The sequence below is a fragment of the Xiphophorus couchianus genome, chromosome 20 (genome assembly GCF_001444195.1).
Source record: "Xiphophorus couchianus chromosome 20, X_couchianus-1.0, whole genome shotgun sequence".
In the NCBI taxonomy this organism is placed as follows: domain Eukaryota; kingdom Metazoa; phylum Chordata; class Actinopteri; order Cyprinodontiformes; family Poeciliidae; genus Xiphophorus; species Xiphophorus couchianus.
In genome coordinates, this window is record NC_040247.1 from 16,146,919 (window position 1) to 16,160,652 (window position 13,734).

A 13,734-nucleotide genomic window follows, 5' to 3' on the forward strand; every position below is an offset into this window, starting at 1 on the left:
ATAAATACCAGTAAATAGATACAAAAAAGGGAAATAGAAACATTACATACAAATGAGGGTAATGAATAGAGATTGCTCTGGAATATGCAGTACCAGATTTTCCTAATAACAGATTAAATATCAGGTATTGCACTTTTTCAAGTTGCCATTCTATTTCAAGAGTTTTAAAACATGATGTGAAACTTTTTGTCAGCAAAAATGATTTTTTTACAGATTTATATTGTTCAATGAAGACTAAATAGAGCATATCCCTAAAGTAATCTTAAAATGAAAACTTTTTGGCATCTGTGTAAGTACATTAAAAGTGTAAATACAGTTTGGAGGTCATATATCCAACAATAACTTTATGAGAAAGCTCACAAGATGTATTGCTGCTTTGTGATGATAAATATTAAATACTTCAGGTTATTTTCTGGGATTACGAATTTGTGTAAACGTCTGGAGAAAAGACATTCCACTTAATTAGCATAAAAATGTTGGAGTAACATTTGTATGCTACTGGAATTTGATCTTCCCCGTGGAAGATCAAATTCCACCTGGTGAGACAAAAAATTATCAGAGAGAAAATCATGGTGGCTCAGAGGTAAAAAAAAAAAAAAAACATTAAACACACAAAGAGAAACGGTTACTTTTAAAATGTATCCCTTCAAGTGAGCAATTAAACGAAAGCAAGGGCTTGACTTTAGAGCATTATTTCATTCTGCCTTTTGAACAATCTTATATTTTCTGTCCAGTTTGCTTAATTAGATTTTAAAGTTACAACCCCAATCAGCAACACAGAAGTACAAAGGGTTAAATAAATGGAGCAGTACTCAGTCCAGGTCAGAATTTGTTCCCTTTAGCTTTGATAATTGAGTAAATTTGCAAAAAAAAATTAGAAAGTCAAAAAGTTCAGCAAACCAGAAACTTGTGAAAATGATATAAACCTTAAATTTAATTACAGCTAAAACCCAAAAGTATGTCACCTTAGTGAGTACAGCATCATGTATTTGGGTCCATTTTGCATGACTTACAGTATCAACATTATGAGAATGAAAGCCTGCAATGTCCAGGATGCCTACTGGTTTAGTATTGACCTTTTGTAGCTTCCCCTTGAAAGTGTCGATGACCATCTGCTGGCCAACGCTCAGCAGTCTGAGTGTTGGCTGATGACATCAGTTAGGTCATTGAGATGACATTTGTTGTGCACTGGTGCCAATATAGATAAACTTTATTCAAATTTGACTTTGGATTGAGTTCCTGAGACTTTTTCCCCCAGTACAATTATATACAGTACAGAACAAAAGTTTGGACACACCATTATTTTCCTGACTATTGACATTGTAGATTCACACTGAAGGCATCAAAACTATGAACACATGTGGAAATATGCACTAAACAAAAAAGTGTAAAATTGAAAATACCCCTTACTGTATATTCTAGTTTCTTCAAAGTAGCAACCATTTGCTGTGATTACTGCTTTGCACACACTCTGCATTTTCTTGATGAGCTTCAAGAGGTAGTCACCTGAAATGGTTTTCACTTCATAGGTGTGCCCTGTCAGGTTAATAAGTGGGATTTCTTGCCTTTTAAATAGTCATGAAAATAAAGAAAACCCATTGAATTAGAAGGTGTGTCCAAACATTTGGTCTGTACTGTATGTGTAAAAGCATTTTGGGATATCTTGCCAATTCAATAAAGCAAGCAAAACTACACATTAGAAAATACAAAGATTTCTATTTAAAAAGGAGGAAAAAAAACCCAGACCAAAGTAAGTTAGTAGAAAATGCATCTTCAGCCTTTATTTTCCAGATGAAAGTAAATTTTGTTTTTAAATTTCTTGCAAGTTGTCTGACCTCAAACACTTTTATTCAGTAGTTTAGTAATCAGCAGAGGATACCGCAGCAGAAATCAGTGACAGTAAACCAATCCACGATGGTCTGAGATGTTCTGGAGCTCAGCAGAACCCGGTCAGATGTTTGTTGGTGCAGTTTGACTTTGATCAGAGAGGAAGGGGTAAAATGGCTGCATGGCATGGTAGAAGGGTTGATGCTCCTGCTGACTTGATGGAACTAGGTGTGAAGAAGTAATCGCTGGAGGATTAAGAAATCCTCCAGCGATGACTGGAGGATTTCTTAATCCAATCCCAGCGATTGGGAGGATTGGGTTGGGCACAACATAAACGGGTATAAAACGGTGTTGTTGGTATAAAGGCTTTTCTAAAGGAGGCGGGTCAGTGAAGGCCACTGGAGCAGGAGCATTTTGCAACTGGGATAGATGATTGAAAGGATAGAACATGGGGATCGGGAAGACCTGAGGATGGAGGTACTGTGGTTTGAAATCTGCATCGTCTGTAGTTTGTTCCTGTGGAGATTGTGGGTATTTAGAAAACGATGGGAAGGGATACTGAAACAGCGCTGGAAACTCTGGCTGCAGAGAAGGCTTCTCCCTCCCTGTTGGAGCAGGTGTGGTCACAACAGCCTCTGCGCTTGTTGCAGGAAGTGGTAAGGGGGTTGTTGTTGGCAGAAAAACTCCAGACATCATGGGGAATTCTTGGAAAAGTGGAACTGGATACTGAGACAGTGGTGTCTGAGGTAACTGGTGCCGACTTGTGTGTGCATTTCCATCTCTAGTAGGGTGCGCTGGTGATTCAGATCCAGGAAACAAAAAGAAGTTGGGCAGTAAAGGAGAGTTCTGATTTTCAGGCATCTTTTGGTTTTCAGAGAAGTCTGCAGCAACAAAGGAAAACGGCAACGGAGCCACAAACCCAGGACTTTGTGTTGATTCCAAGAACTGCGAAAATATTGGCAATTGAGGGAACTGAAGTTGCAGAGCTTTGTTGCCGTCAATAGAGGGCGCAGCTCTTCCTGTGGTGAGGTCAGGGTTTGGTACTGGAGGACAAGATGCTGCCAGTTCAAAATCTGCCCACTGCAGAGAGAGCAAGTACTCCCCATCCTGCAACACAAGACACAATCAGAAGCAAATCTATAGTTCAGTTTCCATGTTTGACCACAAGAGGGCCTCATCATACCTTGAACTCCACACACAAGTCTTTGTTGTAAGGTGCGATGAGCGTCAGTTCACCAAAGGACTCATTAAAAGTCAACCTGCAGCTGATGCATGCTGATGACGAAGGTTGCCATGTCCCAGACACTGCAACAGTTTTAGCAAGAAATTTAACCAAATGTGTTTTAATAGCTAGAGAAAGTTTTAAAAGGAATCATCTAAATGCACAGAACTAATGTCCATTACTGGTAACTTTTAACCTCCATCCTGAAAAATCAAAATTGGTAAAATAAAGGCTGCAGAGTGCTTTGCAAAATACCGTAAACTTTTCACATTGCAACCAGAGTGGAAGACATTATGATTTAATACGACAAATCGATAAACCTCTGATTTCACTCACTCTGAATTGGATAAATATCAGTATTAAACATTTGCAAGTCTCCCCATAAAGACTTGAAAAACTTATTTGCCGTTTGTATTGATTGTATTTGAGCAAATTTGTGAAAAGTCCTTTTAACCTCGTTTGTAACTTTTGTTTTTAGAAAAACTAATTATCCAGAGACGACAGATGGGAGGGGAGGTTGATAATGATGGCGCATTTACAAAAATATAAATGTGTATTTTCAGGATTGCACCGTCTTCATCTCCTTGCATCCTCCCACCAACTCTAACCAGATTCCCTGTCCCTGCTGAAATTAGGGATCCCACAGAATGATGCTGCTGCTACCATGTTACTGTGGGGGATATATTTGGTGTGATGTGGAGTGTTATACATGTTAGTTGTGTGACATAAATCTGTTATCACAAACAGATTTTCCCACCTGAGCAACACATCTCTGCAGTTCCTCCACAGTTACTATGAAATCCTCTTAAACAGATAAAATGCTCCAATATCAGTTTTAATACAGTCAATTGTTCTCATGTGGTAATATATTATTACATAAAGTACACTGAAGTTTGTGGTTGCAACCTGAAAATATTCAAAAAGTTACAACCATTTTTGCAAACCACTACCATAAACACAACATACCTTTTACTTTGAGTTCATTTGCTGGAACGCCACGAATCGTCACCACCATCTTGCCTGGAAAGCAGAAAATGGAGGGCAGTGGCAACATACCAGGGCAAGACATGGTCATCGGTTCCCCCCATAATCGCAGCGGTAAGGAATATTCATCCTCCTGTAGAAAGGAAGCCCAAGGCAAGGTTGGTCTTTTTTATTTATTTTTTATAAATGTTTAAACAAAATCTGGCCCAGCATAGAAGAAAACTTATACCTGCTTGTTAACATGACAGCCCTGATAGGAGACCGCATACTGCACATCTCTGCGGGATCGCTTCACAAAAAAGCCACATGTAGAGGGCACCTGGGACAGAGGAGTAAGAGGCTCCTCACCTGTTTGAAATTCAAAGATGATATTAATCTTCTCTTTGCATACTGAACAGCAGTTCTGACTCTGTACAAAATAAAAAATTGACCAACCGCTGTCGATGAGAAAATGATGAGTTCCTCTCCGTTTGACAGAGAGGGTCATCTGGTTGCTGCCACAATTCACCGATGGATCCAGGCGCTTAAGCTTTGCAGAGTGCAACGCTAAAACACAAGTAGAGATTAAACCGAAAAAATCTGCCCAAAATACACGCAAGTGTCATTATTCATTTAAATAAAAATCAGGGAAGTAGTCGAATAGATAAAAGGCAAACTGTTCCAAAAAAAAAAGAAAAAAGGACGGAGTACAAAATATTTCCACGTTGCTATTAGTCCTGCTAAATTCTTTAAATGCAGGCCTATCAATCTAGAAAACATCTATATTAACTTTTTAATAGACTAAGTGATATTCTTGCAGATATGCTAAACAAATGAAAAAAAACACAGGATGCACTGATTGTGAAATTCTATGCAGCTCGTTATTAGCAACCATTTCCATGGCGTTTCCAAAGTTACAGCAGATCAGTAACACTAACAGGGTCAAATAAATGTTTCACTTTAAGAAAAATAATTAAATAACAGAGTCTGTAACAAGTAAGGGACTGTAACAAGTCAGTACACAATAAATGTCATAAAGCAATCTAAATAAATTAGTTGGTAAGGAACAGCGTTGGGGTCTTACTAGAGGATTTCCCCTTAAAACTTTTTTGCAGAATATAAACATTTACCTAACATTTTATCCAGTTCATGGTACAAACTGTGGCTGAAGGCTTCTGTCTGGTCATTTATTCACAAGGTTTCAATACATAACCTGAAGCTTTTGAGGCATTTGACCGACATCAAGGCATGTTGGTTTAGCATAAACGTTTTACATGAATGCTGTATAAAAATGTGTGGCAGACTGTAGCGTCAGCTCAGAGACCAAAAGCGCTGTATTTAATATCCCAGTAACAGAGACATTATTTTGTAAAATGTCCTGGTTTTATTACAATAGACACATGAGGCTTTTGAGGTACAACATGCATTATTTTTAAAAAAGCTATGACAGACAAAAAAAATATACATTTAGTGGTACTTTAGTCCATAAAATTGCTTTTGAGGAAAGGGTAACTCAATTAAAAAGATGCTTGTATCAAAAACGAGACATTTGGCATCATAAGGTTAGAAATATTTTGTTTTGTATTTTAGGAGATAAATTTGCTATGCCAGGGTTAATTTACATGATATTCTCAGCATTAATTTATTATACCCCCATGTAAAAGATTAAAAAACGCTTTTTTCATAATAAACAAATCGTCATCACATAAAATCTCTACACTCCTGAAAGCATTCCATGTTAAGTACCAACACAATTGCTTAAATATGCAGGAAAATATTTATATGCTAATAAAACTCACCATTGGTGGAATTGAAGTCTCCCTTTTGGTCATATGAAAAGCGAAGTGAACCAGGTTCACCTTTCCGACCAGATCCCACCCGGCTGAGGTGGTGACTGCCTGGGACTGCTGCAGGTCTTTCCTCCTCCGCTTCACCAGAGAGTCCATCACACACAACGCAGGACCTCAGGACGATGGTCAATGCGAAATACGACAAAATACTCCTCAAAGGCATCACACCTCTTCAGACTGTACAGGTAGTTTGCTTGTAAAAACTTCAGCGAATCGCCAGGACCTTTGGGGCGTCCGACGACCGAACATATACGGTGAAATTAATTAACCAATCAGGCAGCGGTACGTCACAAAGCGCACCTGTGTATTGCAGTGCTGTGATGATGATGATCACGACTAAGATGTTGTGTTTGAGTGAAAAAAGGAAATATAAAATCTGGTTGAATTTTAAGAAAAAAACATTTAAAAAGGAGAGTTGTTTAAGATTCAACCTAAATATGATGCATGTTTCTGATTTTTGCAGTTTAGTTTTTTATGTTATGAAGATATTTTGAATTGATATACAGTTACTAATATTATATTATTATTGGTAGTTTGACTAACTTTAAATGAAATCAATCAATCAAATGAATTTATCATCAATTTATTTAAACATTAGATGGTGTTTGTCTGGGATCTTTAACAGACAAGCATGCAAAAACAGAGACACACAAAAGATTAAACATATAAAATAAAAACAATTGTGTTTCATAATAATATCCAACAGATTTAAACAGACCCTTTTACAGAGGGAGTGGCCTTCCCTGTTTCTCACAGTTTCCTCTGCATGGTTTCTTTTGCTGTCGTACTGCAGCTGAGTTACCACTTCAATGTCCGCAGGTCACAGCCTGAGCACAACACTCTTTAGCAGCAGCGACCAAGTATTTAAGAGAACTAACAGCATTAATAAATCGTTGTAGTATCTCAGAGAAAACTCCAACAAACATTGCTTCCTATACTAGCATTCTCACCACATGAGCTGTGGTTGAATGATCCTCTCCTTCATTCTGTTCATGAAAAAGCAGCTCAGGCCTTTATTTGTTTGACATCTTCCCTACACTTTTGTTCAATATTCCTATGAATATTTCAGGTAGCATCTGCAAATTTAAATGATCAGGTTTAACTCATCTGTTGTACACAGTTGGGTTTCCACAGTGTTGACATCAAAAACCTGATTACACAACCTTGAGAGAGTCCAGTGGGATGAAGGTGAAAATGTTTTTTTCCAAGGTCGACTGACTTTGTGTCAGAGCTGTCAATGTTAATTTAAAGCATAATTTACTTTTGTTTCTTTTGTACATTTTAAAATCAATCAACCAAATAACATTTTTAAAATGTACAGTTTATCAAAAAATCTAGCTTATGAAAATTACAGATGAATCCTATTTTTCATTACATAGTTTTTAATACAAACTTTTGTGAAATAATGAATACATTTTGCTTGATGAAGACTCGTTGTATTAGTCCTAACATTTTCTCCTCTGCACCAACTTTTCCATGATTTTTATTGGTTAACGAGCCAGGTCAATGAAACGTCTCCTTTGTCCCATGGAGTGGTGAAACAAACGAGTCAGTGTGCAAACCATAAACCATAAAATGTTTAAAAACTATAAATAACTTGTTTAAAGAAATGCTTGAGGAGAAAAATCAAAGGCCAAATGCTTTGAAATGTTAGATGTGAGTCAGAGTCCCTGACATTGGGGCATCCTTTTTTCTCAGAATAACAAACAGATATCAAGAGCTTAATACATATAAAACTGATAGCCAGTGAGCGGGTTTGACATTATATATTATTTAATTCATTTTCTTTGTTTACAAATGCAACATAAAATCCTTCAAGCATTTATAACTAAACAAATCTGATACAAAAAGTGTAGAAATATGGTGGACCTTAATAAAAAAACTCATCTGTTCTACATAACATCAACTAAAACTGTTTTACTAACCGTCATATTAATGCAAAAAACCCAGTAGGTCCATTTGTACTTTGTTCTTCTTTCAGATTGTGTCCTAAAATAAATACACACCAGAAAAGATTTAAGAGAATAAATCAAAAATCTATAGAAATATTGACATTATAATTACAACCAAACTGGCCTTTCCTAAAAATGAGCAAGGTTTTAATTCAAAGTTGAATAGTTACACTTATAGGAAACCATCTTTTGCAACAGTTTTATACTTCATGCAGCATAACATTGTGGGTTTAAAAAAAATTATTTAGCATTTTTAAAGACTCTACCCTAATGAGCCTAGAGATCGGTAACGTCGTCATCAGACCAGTCATTTTGGAGCATCACTCCAGTAAATTGTTCTCCCGTTGGTTCAGCAGCTGGAGATCCAATCCTGCTATTAAAATCTGGTGTGGCATTTACTGACTGTGCTGGCTCCTTGGCCTGGAAATGGTCTAAAGATGCAGAAATGGACTCCGTATCCATCATCCACCCATATCTGACATAGGCTGGAGGAAATGTGGTTGGTCCCCTCTCTCCATCTGTGCCCAAACTTTGAGTCCAAGAGGGAGGGGGAGGCGTGAAGACAGCCCCAGCTATGAGCTGCCCGTGACAAAGGGCGTTGTCAATGCTGAGCCTGAGGTTGATGGGAGACGGGGGTCGCATGTCGAACTCTATAAGTGAGAGGACACATTCTCGTTCACCAACTTTCTGCCACAGCAGCGCAGTCTGAGAGTCAGAGCAGCTGATGCTAACAGGATCAGAACTATAGTCCAGTTTAGAGGGAGCCTGCTTATCACCATGCAGTGCATTGTTGCTGACACCAGATCTAGACATGTTATGCTTTGCAATGTTGTTTGGCATCAAATCTTCCAAGGACTTCTCTGATTTTCCCCTCAGGCCTCTTTGCATGCAAACCAAAACTCTTTGCCACAAGCTTTTCTTTACTTCCTTTTTAGAGATATTATCTCTACCCTGTAAATCAACGCCTCTTGCTTGGCCTTTAGATGGCGTCCAGAAGACCCAGGATCCAAGAAAAAGGACAGAGAATCCCCATGCTAACTCAAAAATCCTGGCCCAGAACTGACTGAGCCACCAACCCCAGCTAAAGCGCCTCCAGTTCCCCAGGAGCCCATAGAGCCAAAGAACACTGTATATCTGAATGCTGCAACAGAGAACACCAAGGAAGGCGCACACAGCCGTTACTCGCTTTCCGAGCCTCTTTGTCCTCTGAGAGGGAACCCACTCTGGGACAGCAGATCTGGAGAAAGGTTGTGAATGGGAGAGGGACTTGGTGAGGATTCCCAGGCAGAAAGGGATACCCCAGCAAAGGGAGATGGTCTGCAACAAAAGAGGAAAAGCTGGGGGCAAAGTTGAAGAGTACAGATCGGCTAAAAGTAAGAAAGTGCAGTGCGATACACCAAGGACTCCAACCACCCACGGGGACTGCAGCTTTGAAGGGAGAGATGTTACTTTTATCCCTCGGAGCGTGACAAGAGCAAGGACAACCTGCGTCCACAGAAGAAGCAGCAGAGGAATATTATGTAGAGCTGCCAGAGTAGCATGAGGCAGGATCTGACGGGTACCGTAAGGATCGACGAGGAGGAGGGTTGTGCGCAGAGCACCTGCTACAGCAAGGAAACTATTAGAAAGCGTGAGGGCATCACAAAGGGTATGAGGAAGAGTGCACGCTCCAGCAATTCCCAAAGCCGCCAGAGCTGTTATCAACACGAAAAGGCTTGCAGATCCAAAGACATGCAGCTCCCAAGCAAATGCCAGGGTACGGCTCATGTCATCCCACAGCAGGCTGGTGCCATTGAAGCTGTTAAAGATCGTGCAATGCAAGGCGCCAAGTACGCAGGGGCTTCCTGGTCTCGACAGGCTGGGATCATTCATGAAGGTAAACACACTGGTTTGGACTGGGATTCTGGAGTGGTCTTCACCTGAAAGAGAGAAATGTCTTATTTTTTCGTATACACAAGAATTAAATAAAGAATCATTTCAGGTAGTGGCCTTTACACAACCATGAACTTGATTTGCATTCCAACCAGGGCTGCATCGATTACAGTTTTCTGGACGATCGCCGATTACCGATTTTCAAAAAGTCTGACCTATTGATTCAAATTCTGGCTGATTCGTCTGAAACGTTGCTAAATATAGCAACAAAGTTGCTGAGTTGGTAACAGTAGGGTGACTATTGTTAACTGTGAACGTGCAGACGTGACCTGGTGGGCCGGTCTGTCAGTCAAACCTCTCTGACAGGAGAGCAGAAGAGGACAGTGGTTGATTTTTAGACCTTTGCTGAGGAAGATATAAGCGGATAAGATCAGCTTCACATGTAAGTATCAGCCGATCACAGATCTCCCAAAATTAAGGAAATCGACGCTGATAAAACGATGCACCCCTAATGCCAACAAAGCCTCACTCACTCAAATTCACCAGTGAGAATAATATTATATTTAAGCCTTACACTTCAAAAGTGTATGAAGACGAGCAGCTTTAAGTAAACGGTGCTCCAGCATTGACTTTCTACACGTCTGATACAGTTGTGTACATAATTTGATCTCCAGGTAACTTATATCAACACAGATATTTTTTTTTGAAGCATGCCAAAGCAAAAAATTCACTTTATCATTTCTTGCCTGCTTTACAAAGTTTTGCATCGTGACCATTGCAACTTGGAGCCGCCATGTTTATTGGATATAGGTAACTTTGCCACAAAATTTGGGTAAATGTTATTGAAATTGCACCAATGAGGCAGTAATGAAGTTCAAATGAATAGAGATTAGGTTTCTCTGATTTCCACTTTAAACATTAAACCACGTTGGAATTAATTTGGCAGTTTTTGCTTTGTTGTCTATGAGGTGAACCACATGGTTTACACTGTATGTAAACTTTTGGATTCAAACACAGTAAAAAATAAAGCTGTGTTAAGAACATGTAATTATTCTGCCATTTAGCAAATTCTAATAATTTTGGTAATCTTAAGGAATATAAAAAACAAATTCAACTTGAGTCCAAGTCAGATGGTGATGAAAAAGGTTATAACTTTCAATATACAGTTATTTACTAAATTAGAAAATCCATTCCAATTTGTTGGGGAAAAAAGTACCTCACATTTCAATATCAAAATGTTTTTTTATTGGTCTGATATAATATTTGAATCTTAAATCTCATGCTTTCATTGACTCGGCAGAAAATACTTAAAATTGGATTCATCAATCGGTGTGTAATTAATCTATATAATGTGTTTTACTTGGTGACTTGAGTTACTGAAATAAATCAAATCTTCAGTAATATTTTAATTTACTGAATATGACTGTAGTGTATGTAAGTATCTGGTTTTAACTGTATATTATACCAGCCAATCATACTCTAATAATCTGAAGGAATAAAATGAGATTACAATGTGTTTGAGTTTAAATCAAGTTTACCTTTCTGCAAGTCATCATCACCATCAAAAGAGGCGTCCTCAGAGAACACAGTGGAGCGTTCAGATCCTGTAACTGAACCTTTAGTTTTGTCTGCTCCTTGGTTGTGAGCTCCTGAGCTGTAAACACTTAGTGCTGGTCTTGTGGTTAATGTGATTCCAGTCCCTGAGTGGTTTGCATTCCTCAATCGCTCAGACTCCTTTCGGACTGCAGTCTCCTCGTTGCTGAGCTCCAGTAAAGTCAGGATGTCAGCAGTCTGTCCGCTGCCCTCCACAAGGCTCTCTGAACCAAATGTGTCTCTGCCGGCTACATTTTTCAGCCTGTCAGTGTTTCCACCTGCACTTTGAGGTATCTCGACAGTATCAGAGGGAGCCACTGAATCCAACGTCTGAGTGAGACTTCCAAGTGAACAGAGAGATGCAGTTAGAGCGACGAAAAGAAAAGCTGAGAGACCCATTTTTGTTGATTTACAGCCACGGTCTGTGGAGACAAGGCAAAAAAGAATTGGGGATTAGTCATCACATCTTTAAGAAAATCTATTTTTGAAAACATCCTTAATTAAAAGCATTTTGTTTTACGAGAAAGAAGTGTTTTATGGTATACTATTTAGGATAATTGCCAATGTGTTCACAGTAGAAAGATTTCAAAGGTTAAGACTCTTAAGAGTCACAGAGATATCCAAGATGATCATGTGTTTTAATCCTGTAATTCCCTGAGTAATCCAAAGGGTTTACAAACCGCACAGCATCTGCAGACGGTTTGACCCAGCAAAAACAAATATGTAGAAAAAAAAATAGAAAAAGGAGTAAGCATGGAGGCTCACAATGAGTCAGAACTATTTATGCTGTTTGGAGTATAAATGTTGTGATGACACTTGCATCACTTGTGAAAAATGTATAATAAAAGCAACAATGACTATGTCTGTTTTCACAACTTATGTCTTCTTACTGTAACATAATCAAGTACTTTGAATTTTAGGTCCAACAGTGCTTGAGATTGCAATATAAACTTCAACACTTACAGTTTAGGTAGAATAAGATTAAATATTGAGTATCCAAAAAAAAATACTGAGATTTTTGTCCATTCAATTCAACATTTAATTATTTACAAAATAATGTTTTGAAAGCAGAATGTGAAGCAAGATATTTATTATTTACACATTTCAATATTCGGCTGCAAGAACAAAATAAACTAAAAACGAAAACTGCTTATAAATAGGCCCACATGATAACTGGAGAGGTACCTGTTGCTCCTGACAATCCTCTGCCTTCCTCTTCAGGGTTTCAGTGGTTGTGCTCCATCTTTATTGCTGCAGGGCTTCTCATTGATTTCTAACGTGGAACATAAACATCTCACTGAATACAGCTACTGAACAGAGGGTTTGGAGGCACGCTCACACACGTCTAACCTTTCAAGCTGACGTCTTAGTCCTCTTACTGCACCAGCTGCTTCCTTGGCCTTTTCCCATCCAGGATGACCTGAATAACTACAGCTGCTTGTGAAGTGTAAAAAAAAGTCTATGAAAATCAGCTGAAAAAGTTGCCTTTCATTTTGCAAAATACAACTTATAGCTTTTTTTCTTTCTTTTTGATTAATGAAAGCCTGCAAAAGCCTCACCTGACTTTTTGCAACATTTGTTTGAAGGTAAATCCCTTCGCAAAGGGATTACTTTAAGATCCTTACAGTGGCACCGAGTCACATGAGGCAATGATGTGAAGCCAAGAAGACACGAGCACATGCTCAATTTATGACAACTATTATTTTACATATATACACATTGTACCATATTTCACACCTGGAATTAACTATGGACAGAAGGTGGTCTGTGTGTTGTGTGATAAAACATAATTATTAATTAATTGAATATCCTCCATCATTGATATGAAAGCAATGTAATTGTTTTATGTCCCAGCCACAAACTTTAGTGTATTTTATCCGGACTGTATTTGATAAACCAACACAAAGAAGCACGTTTTGAAAGCCAATAATGCAAAGTTTTCAACATTTTTTGCAAATAAAAATATGAAACATGTGGCATGCATTTTCATTCAACCCCGGTCAATCGTTTGTAGAACCCCGTTTTGCAGCAATTTATTCTCAAAAGTTGCTATTTTGAAATTCATTTGTATTGCTTTATGTTCAATTTTGGTCTTTAAAACACTGGAATCTCCATATCACTTTACTTTTTCTCTTTTTTTTAACTTTATCTTTAGTAAAAATGTATTGAAGCAATGCTTGGTTATACTCTACCAACTTCTGCAATATTATATCCTACTATTACTTCAACAGAGACTTTGCAGTATCACAGACAATCTGCTGATTTTAACTCTTACCTGTCCAGGGAGTGACTGACTCTGCCCATTCAGAGGGCGCATCTATGTCGGTCCACCTTAAGAGCAGCACGGGGCAGTTTGTTGTGGAGCGAGCAGGGGGACGCCCTCAGTGGCACATGCCTGGCGCTTTAAGGCAGACTGGGGAAGTTAGATTTTGTTAAAGGTATACACATTCAAATA

At 38.5% G+C, this 13,734-nt stretch overlaps 2 protein-coding genes across 2 annotated transcripts; both read right to left on the reverse strand.

Moving 5' to 3' along the window:
* Positions 1 to 1,754: 1,754 nt before the first annotated feature.
* Positions 1,755 to 6,110, reverse strand: LOC114135036 (uncharacterized). The gene is made up of 6 exons (XM_028001943.1): positions 5,812 to 6,110; positions 4,469 to 4,579; positions 4,263 to 4,381; positions 4,016 to 4,166; positions 3,011 to 3,132; positions 1,755 to 2,934 (listed from the first exon to the last, which is right to left on the reverse strand). Exons 1-6 carry the CDS (start codon positions 6,023 to 6,025, stop codon positions 1,951 to 1,953), a joined length of 1,701 nt encoding a protein of 566 aa, XP_027857744.1. The 5' UTR covers positions 6,026 to 6,110; the 3' UTR covers positions 1,755 to 1,950.
* A 1,507-nt stretch (positions 6,111 to 7,617) lies between these two features.
* Positions 7,618 to 11,693, reverse strand: LOC114135034 (proline-rich transmembrane protein 3). The gene is made up of 2 exons (XM_028001942.1): positions 11,225 to 11,693; positions 7,618 to 9,733 (listed from the first exon to the last, which is right to left on the reverse strand). Exons 1-2 carry the CDS (start codon positions 11,676 to 11,678, stop codon positions 8,091 to 8,093), a joined length of 2,097 nt encoding a protein of 698 aa, XP_027857743.1. The 5' UTR covers positions 11,679 to 11,693; the 3' UTR covers positions 7,618 to 8,090.
* Between the last annotated feature and the right edge of the window lie 2,041 nt (positions 11,694 to 13,734).

Excerpts from the sequence above, each read along its gene's own strand:
- LOC114135036 (XM_028001943.1), bottom strand. The coding sequence starts at position 6,025 with ATGCCTTTGAGGAGTATTTTGTCGTATTTCGCATTGACCATCGTCCTG. Across the intron at positions 4,580-5,811 it reads AGACTTCAATTCCACCAATG|CGTTGCACTCTGCAAAGCTT; the intron begins GTGAGTTTTATT and ends CTTGTGTTTTAG. Across the intron at positions 3,133-4,015 it reads AAATGAACTCAAAGTAAAAG|TGTCTGGGACATGGCAACCT; the intron begins GTATGTTGTGTT and ends AAACTGTTGCAG.
- LOC114135034 (XM_028001942.1), bottom strand. The coding sequence starts at position 11,678 with ATGGGTCTCTCAGCTTTTCTTTTCGTCGCTCTAACTGCATCTCTCTGT. Across the intron at positions 9,734-11,224 it reads TGATGATGACTTGCAGAAAG|GTGAAGACCACTCCAGAATC; the intron begins GTAAACTTGATT and ends TCTCTCTTTCAG.